The sequence below is a fragment of the Bos javanicus genome, chromosome 25 (genome assembly GCF_032452875.1).
Source record: "Bos javanicus breed banteng chromosome 25, ARS-OSU_banteng_1.0, whole genome shotgun sequence".
NCBI lineage: Eukaryota > Metazoa > Chordata > Mammalia > Artiodactyla > Bovidae > Bos > Bos javanicus.
In genome coordinates this window covers 6,546,231-6,569,296 of record NC_083892.1, presented here as the reverse complement: position 1 = coordinate 6,569,296, position 23,066 = coordinate 6,546,231, and the positions used below count along the sequence as shown (strand labels likewise).

The 23,066-nt window shown below is 42.3% G+C and overlaps 1 protein-coding gene across 18 annotated transcripts in view; it reads right to left on the bottom strand.

Moving 5' to 3' along the window:
• The window catches only part of RBFOX1 (RNA binding fox-1 homolog 1), a 2,444,696-nt gene that overhangs the window by 81,208 nt on the left and 2,340,422 nt on the right, over positions 1 to 23,066 (bottom strand). For all 18 annotated transcript variants that reach the window (XM_061401054.1, XM_061401052.1, XM_061401049.1 and 15 more), the window contains one exon: positions 12,436 to 12,516. In XM_061401054.1, the coding sequence (XP_061257038.1) occupies positions 12,436 to 12,516 (81 nt within the window). The remainder of the gene's footprint in view (positions 1 to 12,435; positions 12,517 to 23,066) is intronic.

The following is a 23,066-nucleotide window of genomic DNA, read 5'->3' as shown; positions in this document are numbered from 1 at the left end:
GCTTTTACATGAATGAAAACATGATTTCAGACAATGGTGTTTTGGAGTTCTTCATGATACAAGTGTTAAAACAACTGTATTTAAAGGAACTATGCCAGGTTCGGTTTCCTTTCATGCATCTTTACCGTGTGTGGGGGAATCTGCTTTTGAAGAGAAATAACGCAGGGGAAATGAGGGGACCACCTCTCTGGGGTTGGACATATTTCTATGCAAGAAATACCAAGCATCCCACTGCAGGGCTTGAGTGTCTTTGGGGGTCCTTGTTGCTTAGGGGCTGAGTGTGTTTGACTCTCTGCGACCCCATGGTCTGTAGCCTGTCAGGCTCCTCTGTCTATGGGATTCTCCAAGCAAGAATACTGCAGTGGCTTGCCATGCCCTCATCCAGGGGATCTTCTCGACCCAGGGATCGAACCCACTTCTCTTACATTTACCTGCACTGGCAGGAGGGTTCACTGCCACTAGCGCCACCTGGGAAGGTCCCCTCGGGGTTCTTACTTCCCTCCTAAGCTGTTCACTCCCAGCTCTGCAGATGGGGAGGGCTTGGCTTCACTTACAAAACCAGGTTCCCTAAACCATGAACACCTGCACCAGTCTATCAGGCTGCTCCACTTTACTTTCCAGGAATCAAACAAGATCCCAGCTCTGAACTCAGTATAAGGTTTTTGTTTTTTTTTTTCCCATTTTAAATCCACATTAGAGAAAGACAAAGATCATATGATATCATTTATATGTGGAATCTAAAAAAAAATATGTAAATGAATTTATTTACAAAACAGAAACAGATGCGCAGACATAGAAAATAAACTTACAGCCACCAGAGTGGCAAGGTGGGGTATAAAACAGGGGTTCGGGATTAATATATACACACTACTATACATGGTTCCCTGGTGGCTCAGAGGGTGAAGAACCTGCCTGCAATGCAGGGACCTGTGTTTGATCCCTGCGTCGGGAAGATCCCCTGGAGAAGGGAATGGCTACCCACTCCAGTATTCTTGTCTGGAAAATTCCATGGATAGAAGAGCCTGGTGAGGTACAGTCCATGGGGTCACAAAGAGTTGGACATGACGGAGTGACTAACACTTTCACTTTCACCAGTCAACAAGGAGCCTCTGGCCTCTGCTCAGGGCTGGGGGAAGGAGAACACAGTCATGATCAAGGATTTCCATGTGGGCTCTGCACCAGGCTGTGTGTGGATGCGCATAAGAAAAAATACTGTCGGTGCTATCCCAGGACTTGGGGTTTCCAGGGAATTCCCCTGGAATGACTACCTCCCTGTCTTTCAGAAACATCTCATCTCAGCCTCATTCTCTGGCTGTGCATGCAGGAGGATCCCAGGGCAACGTAGTTTATTGTTTTAATATTTGTCTGACACAAAGCAAACCATTCTCCAGTGATTCCTTATCTGTCACATGTATTTCTGTGCAAGAAATATCAAGACAAATAAGATGTTTGGGGGCACACCACAGGATGGTAGTTTTCTTTTTTGCAACTGGCAGCCTATTGCAGAAGTGAGACCCCTGTCTGAAAAAGACAAAAGCCCTCTTCTGCATGGAGATTAATAAGCAAAGCGCTGGGAGAGCAGTTGCCTGAATCCTGGCTTCTCCTTTGCTGAGTTTTCCCTGTGAACAACTGAGGGTGTTCAACTAGTGTGTTTTAAGACTTTTCTTGAAACTGGTAAAGAAAAAAAAAAAAAGTAAAAATTGGACATAACAGTAACAACCAAGAGGCCTGTGATCACAGATGTCAGTAAAGGAGCTAACCTGGTTGGGGTTCAGGGGTGGAGGCAAGGATCAAAAATACAAGTGAATTACTGTGTATGTCTGCGCACTTGTGCTCAGCCATGTCCAACTCTTTGCAACCTCATGGACTGCAGCCTGCCAGGCTCCTCTGTCCATGGGATTTCCCAGGCAAGAATTTTGCAGTGGGTTGCCATTTCCTCTTCCAGGGTATCTTCCTGACCCAGGAATTGAACCTGTGTCTCCTGCATGACAGGCAGATTCTTTACCATCTGAGCCACCAGGGAAGCCCTAGAGAAGGTCAAAGCTCCAAATCAGGGCTCCAAATCCAGATGTGTTTCTTTATTGTTTATTATGAGGGCAGAACTAGGTCAATGCATTGTATCTAGACTGAATGTATGCACGGATCTTACCTTACTGTGGATCAGGAGAAGGGGATTCTCTTTCTGTGCCTACCTAACATTATTTGTTATAAAATGTGATCAAATGGTACAAAAGGCAAAAGAGACACAAGAATTCAAAAGGAAGTCTCCTTTTACCTCCACCCCAGCAGCCAGCTGCCCTGGGCCCTGCCATATCAGAGGAGAATGATGGCCTGATGAAGGAGATGATAAACTATGGCCCTCTGGGCCATCTGGCACAAAGACTGTTTCTGTAAATAAACTGTTATGGGAAGCCCAGTCACACCCATTCATTTATGTATTGTCCGTGGCTACTTTCAAGCTATGAGGACTGAACTGAGTAGTTGCAATGGAGACTAGATAAGCCACAAAGATGGAAATATTGACTATCTGACTTTTCAAAGAATAGTTTTGCCAAAGAACAGACAGAGAAAAAAGGGCTCTCCAGGGATCTTGGGATGGAAAGGAGAGAGCCCAGCCTCAGAGCTTGAATGCTGAAGATGGAGAGCTGTCTAGAAGGTCCATCTGACCTCTCTCTGCTCAGACTTTTCCAGGAACAGAACAAGGAATCTCTGGTGTGTAAGTTTAGAGTGGGAAAGATGGAAAACTCAGGATTCAGTCAGACTGGTTCATCCTTGATCCAGCTGAATGACCACAGCCAAGTTCTTCAATCTCTTGAAGCCTACATTTTCTCATGTGAGAAAATAGGCATAATAATCACGCCTAGAGCATAGATTTCCTGTATTAAGTGAGAATGTTCATATGAAGGGCTTAGGCGGCACTAGTGGTCAAGAACCCGCATGCCAATGCAGGAGATGTAAGAGATGCAGATTCAATACCTAGGTAGGGAAGGTCCTCTGGAGGAGGGCATGGCAACCCAATCCAGTATTCTTGCCTGAAGAATCCCATGGATAGAGGAGCCTGGCAGACTACAGTCTATGGGGTCTCAAAGAATCAGACACGACTGAAGTGACTTAGCACAGCAAGCAAAATGCCTAACATATAGTAAGTGCTCAAAAACCATTGATCGTTACCATTATAATTATTATCTTTTATTTCGGAGCTGGAACTAGGACTCACTTTGAGCTTAAAAATGTAACGGGGACACAGCACCAAAAACTCAGTAATTAGGATCGATCATATTTTCATGCAACTTTTAAAAAAAATTAAATGATTATTAATGAATTGGTGATAAACCAACTCAAAATTTAAATAAAGAAGTGCTTGGCTGTGCCATATTGGATCCTACATGGAAAGAAAACAATAATATTCATCTTGTTTTTATGGAAAATTTTGATATTTTGCTGATCGTGGATCTTTTCCCATTCATTTCCTTTTTTTCAAAAAAAAAAAAAAAACTATTGCTTTAAAATGTTATTTACCTTGATGATTGAGTTTTGTGTTGCTTTTAATGTTTATTAATTTGGCTGCACTGGGTCTCAATTGCAGCATGTGAAATTTCAGTTGTGGCATGTGGGATCTAGTTCCCTGACCGGGGATAGAACCCAGGACTCCTGCATTGGGAGCAAGGAGTCTTAACAATTGGACCCACCAGGGAAGTCCTTGATGACTGAGTTTCTTTGCGCTTCTTTAAATTTTGTCCAAAGACAAAATTCACTGGCCTCACCCCAGTACTGTTTATTATTTGAAGCGACTCCTCCAGAAAACATTAGAAAAAGCCTCTCAGACGTCACCAGGAAGGTGTGAGTTACTGAAAAGAGAGAAAGAAGGGCATGGTTCATTAAACCAATGTTATCAGTAGCACAGAGACCTGTTCCGGCACCTTCTATTAACTGAACTCCACCTACTCTCATTTTCTATGTTGGGCAGAAGAAAGAGGAAGTCATCAATGAATTTAGGCTGTTACTTTAATTACAGAGAGCAATGGAAATTTTATCAATTACCTGAAAGTAGAACAGGGCAGGCCTGATTGACGTTTGTTTCTGCCACTTAAGCCACTGCTTTATGAATTCCACATAACTACTGCCATAAAATCTGCAATCGATACATCAATTAAAACTTTGCCACTCCCACTTGCCCTTGAATTTCATAAAAGTTAATCAAGGAGGAGATGCCTTTGCATTTTGATAACATTTAGGTCCTTGAGCTTTTGCCTGGGATATAAAAAATTTTTTTTTCCTGTTGCCAGGGATGAAAATTTCAGCATGCAGATTCCTTAACAAACTAGGAACAAAGCTACCATATGACCCATCAATCCCACTACTGAGCATATATCCTGAGGAAACCATAATTGAAAAAGACACATGTACCCCAATGTTCATTTTAGCACTGTTTACAATAGCCAGTCATGGAAGCAATCTAGATGTCCATACACAGAGTAATGGATAAGGAAGTTGTGGTACAGAAACACAATGGAATATTACTCAGCTATAAAAAGGAACACATTGAATTCAGTTCTGATGAGGTGGATGAACCCAGAGCCTATTATACAGAGTGAAGTAAGTCAGAAAGAGAAAGATAAGTATTGCATATTAATGCATATGGATATTCCATACCAAAATATGGAATTTAGAAAGATGGTACTCAAATCCTACTAGCAGGGCAGCAAAACAGACCCAGACTTTAAAGAACAGACTTTTGGAGACAGTGGAAAGAAAGGTTGGGATGATTTGAGAGAACAGCACTGAAACATTTACATTGCCATATGTAAAACAGATAGTCAGTGGGAGTTTGATGTGTGATGCAGTGAGCCCAAAGTCAAGGCTCTAGTCATCTAATATGATGTCTAAGCTGGTAAAAAAGGACAGGACAAATTCATTGACTTACAGAACTAAAAATGTAGGGTGGAATGCAAGCAGAATCAACTGGCCAACACAGGAATTAATTTTGTAACATTTACATTATTCACAGGTAATGTACTTCACAAATAATTACTTCTTGGGTCTCCCTGGTAGTCTAGTGGTTAAGTCTCTGTGCTTCCAATGCAGGGTCTGTGGGTCCAATCCCTGATCAGGGGATCTAAGATCCCATATACCAAATAAATAAATAAATAAATAATAATTACCACTTGATGTGAATTAAAAATAAAATGAGGAAAACTTGGAAGAGAAGCGAGCAGATGTGCATTGGAAATCCACAAGAGGTAACATCCGAATGACAATTAAGTATGTGAAAGATGATGTTCCTCACTAAAAGACAGGCACAGGCAACTAGAGGAAGCTTGATGGTATTTTTCACCCACCTGGTTTGCAAAATTATAGAAAAGAGCAAACGATGCAGGTGCTGGCAAGAATGTGGGATGAAGCTCACAACTGTATTTGGGGATCTCCATGTGGATTCGGAACACGGACAGGTATGCTGGAGTATAGGTAACGATACGTGCTGCAGCCTTCAGAGAGAGGCTGGAAAAGACATAGCTTTAAAGTTTGTGGACAGAGATGACTGCATGAACTCTGGACCACTCACATCATGGAACAGCATGAAACTATCAAAAACGCTTAATGGGAGATAGTGAAAATGTGTTATTGTGTGTGTGTGCTCAGTTGTGTCCGACCCTTTGTGACCCCATAGACAGTAGCCTGCCAGGTTCCTCTGATCAGGGGATTTTCCAGGCAAGAATACTGGAGTGGGTTGCCATTTCCTCCAACAAGGGATCTTCCCAACCCAGGGACTGAACCCAGGTCTCCTGTATTACAAATGGATTCTTCACCCCTTGAGCCATGGGAGAAGCCCAAATGTGATATTAAGTGACACAAAATGTGATCAACATGTGTAATGTGGATTTAATATGGATGTTACTGACTTCCTTCTGGGTGAAAACAAACTGCTCACACCCGCATTTCACTGGTGTATGTCCTATTTGCATTGTTATGGAGAAAATGTGGAAAGATAACTTACCAGGGAGTCAGATTACAGATTACTTGAAAGGCATGTGTTTGGGGACAAAGTGGGGGGATATTACTGGATCATTCCATACAGATATGTGTGTGTGTGTTCGCCTGCTTCCCTCATTACAGTGAATACATGCTACTTTTGTAATTTAAAATCTATTTATGAAACTGGAAAGACAAAATAAAGCAAGTGACATTGACCTGCTTCTGCACACATCTACCCCATGGGGAAATAAGAATCCGTGAGAGCTGACTTTGCTAATCCATACTGGAGTGGATGTTCCATTAGTCCCATTCACGGAACTAACGACTTACCTCAATATTTCAACTGGGAAAAATGGAAATAACGTCTTAATTTGGAAGAAAAGGTGATAGAATTTTTACCTTGCTATTTCTGCCTGAAGCCATTTTTTTTTTCTTTCTTTCTTCAGGTCAGGATTAAGGATGCCCGAAGGTACGCTAAATCAAAAGTAAATAAATTTAAGAGCTCCCAAGAGCTGTTGAGCTGCAGTCTGTGGGGTCGCAAATAGTTGGACACGACTTTGCGACTGAACAACAACTGTTGAATAATTACTTGGAGAACTTTAGAAGAGGGAGAAATTTACCTCTCACAAATGTTGGTGCTTGATTTACGCAGAGGGTTTGTAAATAGTTGACGTTACACGATTTTAGATTCAGGCATTTTCTTGGATCAGATTTGTATATATAAATTATCTCCAATTTTCTCAAGTGTATAACTATTTAACAGAGAAATACTTGGCTGTCAGTATATTTGATTTCGTTAATTTTTAATACATCTACTCAAATATAATTTATCTCTGTATACCATTAGGAATGAGAGTGAGTGAATGTCACTCAGTTGTGTCCGACTCTTTGGGACCACATGGACTCTAGCCCACCAGACTCTTCTGTTCATGGGATTTCCCAGGCAAGAATACTGGAGTGGGTTGCCATTTCCTCCTCCAGGGAATCTTCCAGGGCATCAGGAATGGAACTTGAGTCGCCTGCATCGCAGGCAGATTCTATTCTGTCTGAAAATCCACCAAGGAAGCCCCATATTTACCAATACTTTGGATTATTTGATAAAGACTAATGAAGACTCAGCCTAAAGCTGTTTTTGATGTAAGCAACCATATGCAGAGAGGATAATAATATACTTAGTGCCAACAGAAGGAGCCTCCAGACCCCCAGCCCTAGGAAGAGGGTACCCTGAGCAGGCCCTCAGCCCTGCCCCTACTTCCCCAAAGCTCTCTGTTGAGGGGTTGCATGGTTTGTTACACAAAGCAAAGCACAATGTTAATGAATTAATTAGTTACTTGAAAGTCACTAAAATAATTTTATGTAATTAAACTTAGTTGATTAAAGGTTATTTTTTTTGAACTTTTAATTTTATATTAGGGTATAGCCGATTAACAATGTTGTGATGGTTTCCAGTGGACACAGCAAAGGGACTCGGCCATACATATGCATGTATCCATGCTCCCTCACATTCCCCTCCCATCCAGGCTGCCACTTAACACTGAGCAGAGTTCTCTGTGCTACAGTAGGTCCTTGTTGATTATCCACTTTAAAAATAGCAGTGTGTTTATGTCCATCCCAAACTCCCTAACTATCCCTTCCTTCCCAGCAACCATAAGTTCGTTCTCTAAGTCCATGAGTCTCTTTCTGATTTGTGAGTAGGAAAGGTTAATATTTTAAGACAAAAATACTGACATTAAATGTTTTCCATTTGGTCCAAGGTAGTCTTACCTAATTCTCCAGACTTTTGATCAGACTTCACTTAAGTCTGATACGCTATGGATGGAAGTGGTTTATTAGGACATGAAAAAGGATGCCTGATGTTCTGGGACACAGCTTGAAGTGGGTTTCACAGGAGGCTCAAGTTTGGGGGAAAGGAGGAAATGCTGGACTCAGTGGGAGTGCGATGGGAGAAAATGTGGGATTGGATTGTGTGGACATTGAGCTCCGAGTGAAAATCGTTCTCTTAATGCTTTCAACGTCCTGGGACATATTATGAGGAGGGGGGTGGGGGAGGAAACCCATTATGCATAAATGCATCATAAAAAACAGATAACTTCGGTAGAATTGTTTTCATTACAGATTAATTCAGCAGGGTTCCTTTAAAAACCATCTCTCCTACTGCATTTATGGGTGTTATTTACAGATGATTAGCTATTGGGCTAGGCAGAAGGACAATTTAAGCCTAAAACATCCAAGGCCAGCTGAAGATCCATAGAAAAAAGTACAAACTTGGGTGTAATCTTGGAAGTCCTAACACACAGCATCCCATTGATAAAAGTGCCATTTACACACATCTTGCTTCAGGAGCACAACTGTTAGATAAAAATGAGAAACACATGCATTTTCAAGTTGAAACACTGGTGTACCCTTAAAAAAAAAAAGCTGCTAAGACCTAAGGGAGCCTCAGCTTTGGGGAAGAAGGCTGGATTCTTAGAGAAAGAAAGGCCACACTGTTCAGATCTCCAAGATGAGGCCCCTGACTCTCAGCCCTGTGGATGTCAGACCTGGAGTCAGGAAAAGTCTTAGGTGATGGTGCTTGGGTCCCCAGACTGTGTGTGCACACCTGTAAGAATGAACCCTTAGTTTCTGGCTGAATTATTTATAGAAAATAGGGTGTGACTTTGTAACTAGAATGGACACCTTGATCTGGAAAAGAAGTCAGCTAACTCCAAACAGTCCAGCTCCAAAAGGCATTGTTGATTCTGAGAACTAGAACAGAAAGGAAACCTCAGCAACATGTCTTAGGGAGGGATGGAACATCTTTATATACTCAGAGCCACTGCCTCAAGATGAAACTTGGAACTCAAGTGGAAAGGAGGGGTCTCAGGGTTGGCTGTCCTTACAAAGTATCAACCGAAAAAAAAAAAAAATTGAGCTTGTTGATCTGAATACTTTCGCTGAAGAGATTGACAAATGAAGATGCTTAATGCAAGAAACTAGTTTTTGTTTGGCTTTGTTATGGGGCAGTAGGATTAGCTGGGCTTCCCAGGTGGCTCAGTGGTAAAGAATCCACCTGTCAATGCAGGAGACCTGGGTTTGATACCTGGTCAGGAAGATCTGCTCGGAGAAGGCAATGGCAACCCACTCTAGTACTCTTGCCTGGAAAATCCCATGGACGGAGGAGCCTGGTGGGCTGCAGTCTATGGGGTTGCTAAGAGTCGGACACGACTGAGTGACTTCACTTTCACTTTTCACTTTCATGCACTGGAGAAGGAAATGGCAACCCACTCCAGTGTTCTTGCCTGGAGAATCCCAGGGACAGGGGAGCCTGGTGGGCTGCTGTCTATGGGGTCCCACAGAGTTGGACACGACTAAAGTGACTTAGCAGCAGCAGCAGGAAGATCTGCTGGAGGAGGAAATGGCAACCTGTTCCAGTATTCTTGCCTGGAGAATCCCATGGATGGAGGAGCCTGGCACGCTACAGTCTATGGGGTCAGAAAGAGTCGGACACGACTGAGTGACTGAGCCCACATGCAGTAGGATTAGTTATTTATTAATTGTTTTCTTTAAAATGATTATATACTAGGTGTATGCAAGGACATTTATTTTCTTTTAATGTTTTTGAAAAATTGCCATCAATGTGAGTACCCAACAATGCAGTGGGTGGATAGATTAAAATATAATATCATTAAACAATAGATTATTATGAGGCCATTAACATATTTTCATAAAGTGCATCTGACATGATAATAAGTGAAAATAATAGGATGAAAAATGTGTAGGTAATATGACGGATCGTGCAATTTAAAACTGAAGGGCCTTGGACACACATGATGCAGTTTCTATAATTATTATAAATTTTTACTTTGAAACTCCAGGGGAAAAAAGTCTCATTATAACCAGTGACATGATATTGCCGTTTTGTATTTTCAATAATAAAACTGACCATTTAAATCAGAGATCAGCACACTTTTTTGTAAAGAGCCAGGCGGTCAATATTTTAGGCTTTTGTGGGACATCTGTGTCTATCATCATATGGGCTCCCCAGGTGGTGCTAATGGTAAAGAATCCGCCTGCCAAAACAGGAGACATAAGAGATGGGGGTTTGATCCCTGGGTTGGGAATCACCCCTGGAGGAGGAAATGACAACCCACTCCAGTATTCTTGCCTGGAAACTCCCATGGACAAAGGAGCCAGGCAGGTTACAGTTCATAGCATTGCAGAGAGTCGGACACAACTGAGCTATCTTTTGTTTTTATGTCTGTCATATACTATTTTTTGGTTTTGCTTTTTTTTTTTTAGTCCTTTGAAAAATCTAGTAAGTCATTCTTGGTTTACCAGCATTACAAAACCAGGACGGGGGTTGGATTTGACCTGGAGGGTGTGGTTTGCCGATCCCCGATTTAGAGGATTTTATGTCCCCTGTATTTGCTACCCATTTATTAATTCAGAGAATTTGTGACATATTTTCATGTTTAACTTTTATGACACACATTTTCCTCAAGTCACTTTAGAAGAGCTATACTAATTCAAACTAGACCTTTCTTGGAGTAAATTTGTTTGTTTTTCATATCTATAAAGGAAAGTGAAATATACATATTACATAGAGAGCCACATTCCCCAAAATGGTAGCCGTCAGCCCATGAGGCTAGAGTAACATTAATTAAAATTTAATGAAATTTAAAATTCTATGCCTTGGGCCCACCCACACCATGTACTGAGCCATGCAGGTCTAGAACACTTCATTCTAGACAGTCCTTCATTCTATAGGACAATGTTAGAGAAAACCCCAAATAATATACCATATCCTATGGTGAGTTTTGGGTCACCCTCTTTACTATAGAAAATAAAATTCATACAGAAGGAGAAACAGGTTCCATGGAAAGATGATAAAATTTAGCGTCAAATGGAGCCAGGAAAACAGACAATGATTGAAAAATCTCCCCAAGTTCAAAAAAACCACATCCTGGCTGTGTGATATCCTGGCTGTATGATCCTGGGCAAATCACTCCACTTCTCATTGCCCTCCATCTCCTCAGCTGAAAAGCAAATAGGGTAATACCTACCTGGTGCAGACTATGAGGATTAAACAGGCTTGAGCCTGTGAAAAGGTGCAGTAGCTTTCTAATTCTAGGAGACAGATGCAATTTACACTGGCCATGGGGCAATGTTCATAAATTCAGGAAGAACCATTTCTTGCCAATATGGTTAGATTTGGGCTTCTCGGGGAACACAGAAAAATACCTTGCATTTAAGGACTGTCAAAGCTTCTGCTGAAGATTACACTCTGCTTGGGAGAAACAACTGGGACGTCCCCATGACCCGATGCCTTCAGGGTTTGGCTTCCCGGTGACTGTTTCTAACCTTTGCCCCAACAGCAAAGAGTTTGGTTTGTCTCAGCCTTTGGGAATTGAGATGCTTGACCTTGGTAGCTGGTAAAGATTCCCCTCAGTCTCTTATCCTAATTACTCTGAGCTGTTGCCTCTGACCCCCACCCACCCCCTCCTCTAGCTGATCTCAGAAGCAGCCCACCTCCCCTCTGGCCCCCAGACTCACTCTTGATCATCTATCCCAGCAGGGACCCATTGGGAAGTTACAGAGATTCCATAGGGTGTAGACACATTGTATGAAAGAGATGGGAAGGTCTTTCTTGGCTGTGCCAAGGGACTGTGAGGAGGGGCCAACCAGCTGGAGAACCATGGTGGACTCAGCGAGACCTTGAATTCTTCAACCTGCTCTGGGAGTTGGGGTGGGAGTGGGGTACTACATCTCCACCCTAGAGGACCCATCCCCAGCAGAGGAATCCTTGGTCTTTTCTTGCCAACACTGTGATCTCTTCTTCCACATTGATTTTTCGGTCTCCTCCTTCTAGGAATTTGTGGCTATAATCATACCTATTAAAGTGCTTTAAAACTATTATTTCTTCCCCCCACCCCCAGTTAAATGGGGGAGAACCACACATTCCTCTCATTTCCTCCTCTTCAATGGAATCACAAAGGATAATACAGCCTTGCAAACGAGTCTCCGGCCACAGGCTAGTGATATTTCCCACCATGAGAACACCATGCCCACAACCAAGCACCTTTTGTGAGGCTAGGGTGCCACTTGGATGGCCTGCATATTTTATGTAAGTTATTTTCACATACATTTGCAAAGCTGTGACAGAAGGCAGGCAACCACCTGTGCCCTCCCTCCCACCCCTGTGCCCCCAACCCAAAGCCCAGCGTCCCATCCATTGGCCCCCCGTCCTGACAACGGTCTAACAGAGAATGGCTGGGGCAAGGATTCAGAGGTAATGAGCAGAGGGGTTAGATGCTAAGGCAACAGGGAAAGATGGAGACATGCTTGTGAAGATCAGCTTCACCTCGCAGAAAGCCAGAAGGGAGGGGGGTGTGGAGGGAGGGGGAGAGCACTTACATGGGAGGGAAGGTGATTAGACTCAGGTTTATATCACAAAACAAAAAAGAGCCACGCGAACTGGCTTACTTGCGGAAGTATATACAAGTGAACTGGGGGCACTGTACATGGAAGATCCCTCCTGGTTTGCCTGGCACAACAGCACGGTGCCTACGGAAGAGAGAGAGAGAGATGGTATCTGGTTTGGGAACAGGCACGCTTGCTACACCTGGGGACTCATGGCAACACAAACGAGAAAGGCAGAGAAATGAAAACACAGCCACACCCCCGAGCGCAGGATGGGGACACCCAGGGAAGCCCCCTGCCTTAGTCAGAGGGGGTTGGTAGGAGCCCACCACCCAGCCCATCACATGCTCATCTTTTCTTTTTCCAATGGGGTTTGGTAGTGGAGCCTGGTTTCAGATCAGGAATGGAGGCAGCACGGCATACTCAAAAGGGAGCTTTAGAAATATCGGAGATGGGACTTTTCTGGTAGTCCAGTGGTTAGGACTTTGCTTTCTAGTGCAGGGGGTATAGATTCAATCCCTGGTCAGGGAGTTAAGATCCCACATGGCTCAGGGCCAAAAAAATCCAAAACATAAACAACAGAAGCAATATTGCAACAAATTCAATAAAGACTTTAGAAATGGTCCACATCAAAAAAAAAAAAGAGAAAGAAATACCAGAGAGACATGGCCAACAAGCTTGATGCAGATATTAGTTAGCTGTGTGATCTCAGTAAGTCACTGTACCTCTCTGTGCCTTGGGATTCCCATCTGGAAAATGAGGGTGAATATACCTACCTCCAGGAAAGGTTATGAATCGTACGTACTATTGGAGATGTGCTCAACTGAATAAGTGGTAAGCACATGCGTTGATTTATTTCAGGAAAATTTTTCCTCTTTCCCCCATTTTAGTTTTTTCGGAATCATTTCTTCAGGGGAAAAGCATACGTAAGGCAGGGGAAGAAAATAAATGCAACTTGGCCATCCCTGGGACCCACCCTGGACCCATCGCGGACTCCGGTGAAACCACCTTTGGCTTCTGCATTTTCAGTTTCTTCCCTAAAGCTCTGTGCCTTGCAGTGTCTGAGGCGGCTTCCTAAGCCTGTGGACCATGGTACGTGGCAGTGATGCCTCTCCTGGCCCTGATCTAGACAAAGGACCCTCGGATCTTCCTTGAAAAGTGGAATGTTGCAGCGGGGCGGAGCAGTGGCATCCTACGGTATCTTCTCGATCTATGACTTCCTGTGGAACGACCACCTGCTCCAAGGATGACCAGGGTCAGGAATCTTTTGAGTTATCGGTCCTGCAATCCTGGACCTGCAATTCTCAAACTCAGATTTTGAGAAGAATGAGAGAGACTTTTGAGGACCTGTAAGCCCCTTGCTCATGACGGATAAGGGCTCCCGTGGTTTCTGTTCTCTTCCTTGGCTGGGCAAGGTCAGTTGGCTCCGCTTGTTCCTCTTTTCTGCTGTCATCCTTACCACTGGGAAGCCATCTCCCAGGAGAAGCAGCCCTGACTTCCCAACTCACCTATATCCTTGGAGACCTGCCCTCGGAAGGGCTTCGGAATCCTTTGCTGTCTTTTCCAACGTCAACGAGAGGGGGTGAGAACCTCTAGAGTGAGTGGTGTGTGTTTGCCTGTGTGCTCAGTCATGTCTGACTCTTTGTGACCCCGTGGACTGTAGCCTGCCAGGCTCCTCTGTCCATGGGACTCCCCAGGCAAGAATACTGGAGTGGGTTGCCATTTCCTCCTCCTTTGGTGCTCAGGTTTCCAAAGAAAAATATTATAATGGTGGCAAAAACATATCCAGAAGGGCATTTCAGTATCATGCAGTTAAGGACTTAGGGACAGTTTTCAATACTGTGCTCTGTGACAGAGCGAAGCCCTCTGGAACACCACACAGATTCTCTCTGGAAAGCTAAATTCTGGAAGTGCATAATGATGTTTTCCTCATTTTCTTATGCTGTGGATCCTTAGAAAAAGATAGAAATAACTCTGGATGTTCTCTTTGTAGCAAAAAAAAAAAAAATCTTTATGCGATGATTTTGACCTTTGTAAAACAAAATCCATACTGTCACAGGACTTGGTTTTTATTTTATCTGAAAACATTCTCCAATTTAATTTGCAAAGTATTTATTGTAGGTTCTCTTAGTACTTTGTGACCTTTTCTTACAAGAAAGTTTTGAAGTAAAGAAAACCAAAGGAGCATAGAAGAACACTACCACTTCCATGTATTTTTAGGTGCGGGCAGCTAACATGTGTTTATTCAAAAAGTCAAACAGAGAACAGGGTATAAACAGCAGTATAAAGAGTGTGTACCATATGTATACCTATGACTGATTCATGTTGATGTGTGGCAGAAGTCAACATAATATGGACAAGCAATTATCCTTCAATAAAAATATATTTTTCTAAAAAAAAGTGTTTATAAGGTCATCAAGGCAGTTTGAGATAACCTATATGGGAAGAGAAACTAAAAAGAGTGGATGTACGTATGTATATAACTGAATCACTTTGCTAAACAGTAGAGAGCAATCAGATCAGATCAGATCAGATCAGTTGCTCAGTCGTGTCTGACTTTTTGCGACCCCATGAATTGCAGCACACCAGGCCTCCCTGTCCATCACCAACTCCCGGAGTTCACTCAGACTCACGTCCATCGAGTCAGTGATGCCATCCAGCCATCTCATCCTCTGTTGTCCCCTTCTCCTCCTGCCCCCAATCCCTCCCAGCATCAGTCTTTTCCAATGAGATACAATGATGTAAATCAACTATACTCCAATAAAAGTTTTTTTTTTTTTTAAAGCACTTTTTGATATAGCGTTGACTGAGCTTTCTAACGAGTCTCTCGAACTGAGTCTCTAATCTGCCCCTGCCATCACCCCCAAATATAGATCCACCACTTCCAACTACCAAGAACTAATTATTGTGCTGATACTGGTATTTCTCAGACTTCTATGCTTCTGCTTATAAATTCCTTAGAATTTAAGGGTGGCAGGTATGTTCAATTTATACCAGTATCTACCCATTCCACTATCCATCTATTCCAGTATCCATCCACCCATTAGTCAGGAGAAACCTTTCATCAAATTTCAATAGTATCTTTTTCTATTAGCCTGGGATCCTCTGGGTCATTCTTGACAGTTTCCAGGCAGTTACTACCACTAGGTCAGCCTCAGCAGATGAGATGAAACTTCTATTCCTTCTCTTCTTGTTGTTGTTTAGTGGATAAGTCGTGTCCAACTCTCTGAGACCCTGTGGACTGTAAGCTGCCAGGCTCCTCTGTCCGTGGGATTTCCCAGGCAAGAATACTGGAGTGGTTGTCATTTCCTCTTCCAGGGGATTTAGGTTAAACCATATGAAATTGACTTTTCTTATGTCAAAGATGGTTGAACATTAGCAATTACATGTGGTTCAATTGAAAAAAAAAAAGAAAAGAAAGGCTGTCCACCTCGACCCTTCATTGTTTAAAAGTCGCTTCTCTTCCCAGTCCCCAGGGGTTAATTAATTACTCCATCTTCTATGCTTCTATCACACTTCAAAATCTCCCTAGTAGATCCTTTGATATGCTGAATTACAGCTTTTTATTTACATATTGTCCTCAGCTACAGATAATCCCCCTGGATCAGAGCCAAATCATACTCATCCTTTTATCCCCGTGTGTGCATGTTAAGTCACTTCAGTTGTGTCCGACTCTTTGTGACCCTGTGGACTGCAGCCCGCCAGGCTCCTCGTCCATGGGATTCTCCAGGCAAGAATACTGGAGTGGATTGCCATGCCCACCAAAGTACCTGGCTCTCAGAGGGACTCATGAATGTGATTAAACGATAATTTTTTAAAGACTTCCTCATTTCTGTTTTCTTTGATAAAAACAGTGCTTTTCCCAGCCAACCTTTCTGTCTCTTGTTGATAGCTGGGGATTTGCATGCCTACAGGTCTCACTTGTCTCCTCCTCGTTTCTGGTTCTTTGAAGGTTGACTCATCCAGTTTAAGTGGAACTTGGGCGGCTTGCTCATCTGTTTCCTGCAATGTTGATGACTCTATCAGCAACTGGCAGGGACCGGGCTCCGTGTGACCGACCATGATCTTGGGATCACTGGAGCCTTTGGCAAAGCCTATCACTTTATACTCAGAGTGCTACAACCACCAGCATCCCAAAGTCTGGCAAGAAGTACATCCCCAGGGCCACTCTCAGGCAGGATTTGGCATCTCCCGCAGGGGCCGGTGAGCCAGGATCCAGACCTCAGATGGGGTAGCTCAATTCTGCTTCTCACCTGGAGATTCCCCACTGTGCAGAGGACCATTTCTGGCCCTTGGAAGGGCAAGAAGCAGCCTAGCGGGAGTGTCTCCTAGCACAGACAGGAAAGAGAAAGTGTCTACATTTTTTTTTTCTTTCTCTGCTGCCAACCCTTAGGTGATGAAATTGGACACAAGCCAACTGGAACAAGGGCGCAGTTTCACACCTCCAGGTCATCACACAGGCTGGTCCTTCTCCCTGGAAGTTTCCCTCCCCTGAGGTAACTCCCTTCCCTTCCCACTCACTTTTCCTCCTCCTAGAAACTGGATCTATTTGTCTCCATCTGGCAGGTGGTAAAGAACTCGCCTGCCAAGCAGGAGACATGGGTTCAATCACTGGGTCAGGAAGATCCCCTGGAGAAGGAAATGGCAACCCGCTTCAGTATTCTTGTCTGGAGAATCTCATGGACAGAGGAGCCTGGCGGGCTATAGTCCATGGGGTCACAAAGAGTCAGACATGACTTAGTGACTGAACAACAATCAGCAGCCCAGGAGAGCAATGCAAGGCTCTGCAGATGAGCTCAGAGTAAACCAGGCCCTGGGTCATCTCCATATATTTAGAAGAAAAATGAAAATGGTTACATATCTTTGGTCTGAATACTTCTGTGGGCAGAGGCAGAATTGATTTACTTTTCATCCCGACCCTATGGTCCGTTGACCAATTTTGTCTTTGCTTGGGAGCATTTCAACATCAAAGTGTACCTCACTTCTAGTTTGAGCTAGTCCTGTCAAGTTCTGCGGAGACTGGCTGTGGAAGAAGGCATGCAGTCATCAATTACACAGTCCTAGAGAGGTCACCCTTGGTTTCTCATCCAAAAAAAAGACACACACACTCTTTGCTCTACTGTAACAGACTGAGTGGTGGTCTCTTAAAATTCATACACTGAAGTCCTACACCTAGTAGCTCAGGAGAAAGCATCTTTAAAGAGGTGATTAAGGTAAAATGAACTTAATTCCAACAACCGATGTCCCCAAAAAAGAGGAATTAGGACACAGACTCAGAGGGCGGACCGAGGGAAGACACGAGTCAGGAGAAGATGGCCATCTACAAGTCAGGGAGAGAGGTCTCAGAAGAAGTCAAATCCTGCCAACTCCCAAATCTCAGACTTCTAGCCCCCAGAACTGTGAGAAAATAAATGTCTGTTTTTGAAGAGATGATACCCAGTCAATGGTATTTTGTCATAATAACCCTACCTTAGCCTTAAGGATCAATAATGAGCTATCGTGAGGGTTCCCTATGAAGGGTCATATAAGCATCAAACTTCGGTTCTCTTTAGATACCGGGGAGATAGCCATGTGGTTCCTGCCAATGGAGGTAACTGCTTCCAATTGACAAATTTATCCAAAGCCCCAAAGGGCTGTGGACGATTTTGGCTTTTATAGTTATGCATTTTTGAACATAGACTAGCATTGAGCTAATCCATGTAAGCATATTTTCACAGCTAATACCTAAAGCTTTTATATATGCCTGAAAGATGAGCTTCTCTGAAGGGTTATGGGAGCATTTTACGTACCGAGGTATTTCCATTTAGGCACAGAGGCTGCAGAAAATGCAGCATGTATGTTTAATTCTTATAAATCAAATCATGTTTTAATTGTGCCAAGGGATTTCCATATTTAAAGGAGCCCTGGAGTGAATCTGCCTATAGTCTAAATAATCCCTCATTCCAATTTATTTAAGAAGTTTTGATTTTCCTATTTAGAAACACATCGCTTTTTTCTTTTCACTTTTTATTTTGACAAAATTGCAGAGAAAAAGGATAGTACATCAGATATCTGTACAATTTTCTCCCTGATTCTTTATTGTTTAAAAAATGTAATGACTCGCTTCACTTTATTCTCCTGCCTCCCAAATTTAGGCTAATAGAGGATTCTACAGAAAATATTTAATTGACTCAATAAGATAATAAATATACTGGATCCTCATATGTTACAGTAACAGTTCCAAAAACTGCGTATTGAAGATTTGCTATGTGCCAGGCAAACCCTCTCAATGTTTCCTTTGGATTATCCCCTAATTTACCCTATAAGACAAGTACTACTGTTATACCCATTTAACAGATGGGGATACTGAGACATTGAGAGTTTTAGCATTTTGCCCAAGGTTACACAGACAGAATTACTGTGGTGCTAAATGCAAAATAAACCAATGGGATTTCTGGACCCATGGACTTAAGGCTAATCTTTTTTAAAAAACTTTTTATTTTGTTTTGGGGCATAGCTGATTAGCAATGTTGTGATAGTTTCAGGTGAACAGTTCAGGGATTCAAAACTAATCTTTTAAATTAGGTGAAGGCAAGCTACAGATTTTTAGCCAAATCTGGCCATACCTTAGCCATGAGCTAAGGATGAAGATTTTTAGCCAAATCTGGCCTACACCTTTTTGTATGGCCATGAGCTAAGAATGATTACATGTTTATGACTGAGGGGAAAATAAAATCAGTAGAAGAATAATATTTGGTGACAGGCAAAAATTATATAAAATTCAAATTTTAGTATTAATAAAGTTTTATTGGAACACAACTATACTCATTCACTTGCATCTTATTTATGGCTGCTTTATGCCACAATGACAGAGCTAAGTAATTGCAGCAGAGAACATATGGCCCACAAAGACTAAAATATTTGCTACCTGGACCCCTGTAGGGCTTCCCTGGTGGCTCAGATGGTAAAGAATCTACCTGCAATGCAGCAGACCCAGGTTTGATCCCTGGGTCAGGAAGATCCCCTGCAGAAGGGAATGGCTACCTACCCTACTATTCTTGCCTGGAGAATTCCATGAGCAGAGGAGCCTTGAGGGACCTTTATGGAACATGTTTAGGGACCCTTGTTCTAAGGTCTACTTTCTATTTGGAACAATACTACAAATAATTGTCTTTCAGGACAGCCTTAGCCCCTTCCCAGGAAGTGGGCACTAAAAATTTCAGAAGGTATCATTTTATCAATATTTGCCAAAATTTTTAAATGTTCTTTGTTTTGTTAAAAATGAATATCCCCCAAAGAGTTTGAAGACATGTTCTTTTTTTCTAACTCTTCACCCAAATTTCTTTATAATTCATTGTTGTTTGAATGGAACAAGGAGAAATATGGTCCCATAAGGCATTTGTGGAAGGATAACAATTCAAATACAAGAAAAACAATGAAAATAAGCTTTATTGCCTAAGGCATTTGGCCTTCTGGATCACAGGCATCAGTATATAGATAAGGGCCATCTTAGAGCCTTGCTTCTCAAAGGCTAATATGCACTGAATCAATGGGCTGGGCCAGGATACTTTTTAAATGAACTTTCTGATCTAGTAGGTATGAAAGAAAGTAGTTGCTCCACCATGTCCCACTCTTTGAGACCCCATGGGGTGGGGCCTGAGAGTCTGCATTTCTACAAGCTCTCAGGGGATTCCAGGATTACCAGCAATGGTAACATGGTAACGAAGCGACTATAGGGTGTACATGTGTGCTCAGCTGCTCAGTCGTGTTTAATTCTCTGCAACCCCATGGACTGCAGACCACCAGGCTCCTGTGTGTATGGGATTCTCCAGGCAAGAATACTGGAGTGGGTTGCCATTTCTTCCTACAGGGGATCTTCCTGACCCAGGGATCGAACCCCAGTCTCCTGCATTGGAAGGCAGGTTCTTTATCGCTGTGTCACCTGGGAAATCCAAGAACTATATAAACAATCTTAAATACAGCTGGTATTAATAAGACTGATAAGATGACACTGAGTTTCTGCTCCTGGTCCAAGTATGTTCTACAAGCACTAGAACTTTTTTTTCTTATTAAACCCACAAGGAATCTAAGGCTGAGAGGCAGAAAAACATCAGACAAAATCGAAATCTGAGCCAGCCTGGCATGACTCTGAAGCTCAGACTCTCTCATGAAACTTACCAACAGTGATACTTGGTTTAGAGTTGATAAAATATCCTCTCCAACCTTGGAATGATAAATAACCCGTGCCTGTGTGCATGTGTATAACTCGATTCATTCGTGTCTGACTCTTTGCAACCCTATGGGCTGTAGCCTACCAGGCTCCTCTGTCCATGCAATTTTCCAGGCAAGGCCTGATAAATATTCACCAAACTCATTTCAACAAAACTATGTCTAAAGATTCTGCAGTCATCTTCTGGCTGAAAACATCTGACTCTTCCAGGCTAAAGATGTTATTTACATCTAGAAGCTCCTGATCAACTTGAAGAATCTGCGGTAGGGTTTTAAATCCAACCAAGGAAGTCTGTGGGGAGGTTGTATCTTCTGTAGATAAGAAAAAATCCCACTCGCAAAATAGAAACAAGACAAGGAGGACGGAAACAGAGGAGAAATAGTGAATCCTTAAGCTCAGATAGAGTAGCTGGCAAAGCATGGTTTTAGGAAACTTTCAGGCTTAGTCTTGATCTCTAGCTTTGCTCAGTTTCTTTGGACCTCATCATTTAATAACCTTGAGCCTCCAGTTTTCATATCTGCCAAACAGGGACAAACTATCAATTTCATTGAGTCCTGTCGTAAGGATTAAAATTATCACACGAAAGGGTTTGGCAAATAGTAGCTAATCAGTAAGTGATCTCAGTAATAATAACAGAAATAGTAATCACTACTATTTGGAATCTCAAAATATGATCCATTGGGGACTTATTTTGTTCTCTTGGTTTTGTTTGTTTAATACAGTAGTAGCAAATTGGTAACTACTATTCTATTTTGATTGGGGGCTTCCCTGGTGGCTCAGTGGTAAAGAATCTGCCTGCCAATGCAAAAGACATGGGTTCCATCCCTTCGTTGAGAAGATCCCCTGGAGAAGGATATGGCAGCCCACTCCAGTATCCTTGCCTGGGAAATTCCATGGACAATGGAGCCTGGTGTGCTACAGTCCATGGGGTCGCAAGGAATCTGACATGACTTAGTGATTAAACCACAAAAACATACTGTTTTGATTGACCAACAACATAATGCTAAATGTAACAGAATTAATGGAAAACATCTTAAGAGTGGGAAGTGCAAAACACTTAGTATCTCTTTCAATTTGCACATTTCATTTACCTATCTCACAGCCTCCTCCTGAAGATATTTTAGGGTGCAGTCTCTGCTCCTGAGGATATTTTAGAGTGCAATCTCTGCTTGGGGTTAAACACAAATTACAAATTGTGCTTTGGCTGGAAACAGTGGCGTCTCTGCAAAGGAGTCAGATGGGTTTTCTCTCTCTCTGCCTCTCATCTTCTGGGGTAAGAACCTCTACGATGCTATAAGAGTCCAAAACACCCAAAAGCTCTCCCTGGTGCCCCCTTCTTATACTTGACTTCCTATTACAGGACTGGATTTTAGGAGGAACTGGGTGTACTCATGGGATGGTTGTAGAGATTCATCTTGAATTTCCTTCTTATCCCAGATTAGGTTTAAATCCTGATCTCTTTCTTTTGGTGAGAATAAAAAATACTTCAACTTTGAATCTCTCAAAGAGCACATGCAGGCTAAGTTGCTCAGTTGTATCCGACTCTTTGTGACCCAAAGGACTGTAGCCCACCAGGCTCCTCTGTCCATGGGATTTCCCAGGAAAGAATTCTGGAGTGGGTTGCCATGCCTTCCTCCAGGGGATCTTCCCGACCCAGGGATTGAACCCACATCTATGCCCACCCCCACCTTTACCACTAGCACCACCTGGGAAGCCCCTTTCAAAGAGTAGTAAGATAAATTTATATAAATATGCCTGTCACACTACACACACACACACACACACACACACAGAAGCTGACAGCAAGGACAATATTTCACCTGGTGAAAATTGGTTTTGAAATGACAGAGAACTAATACAGTAGGTTTCAGTCTTTACAATACCGCATGTATCAATATATCAAACAAACACTAGAGACATACAAATAAACTCATATTTTTCTTCAGAGGAAATATCAGTGATATTGGGGTGTTCTTGTTTCTCAAATGATATTGAGTTTAATACAATTATGAGTGTACATCGATTAACCTTTGCATCAGATTTAAATGTATAACCCATTAACTAATTTAATCTCTCAAAAAAAAAAAAAAAATAACAGCCGTTGGCATTATTCTTTGAATAATCCTTGTTTAGTTTCCATAATGGTATACAGCTTAATGAAAAACTCATTAGAATGTATCATGCAGCATAATTAATTCTGGCTGATTCTTTTGGTGTTAATAGCTAATGCAGATGCTGGATTCCATTTTCCATTGGCTTTATTAATTTTTCATAAACCAATATTTTGACTGTAATGGGTTGTAACAGTTCCATAGAAGTTCTGGAATTGCATTAACTGTCATCAATGCAGTTAGTCTAAGTAGGGTTTTGCCATTTGCATGTTGGTTCTTCAACACTACATTTTTTAAAAAGAAAAAGGGACCACTTCATTTTATGCTTAGAGAATAAGTATATACATATAATTAACATAAAGTATATTAAACAA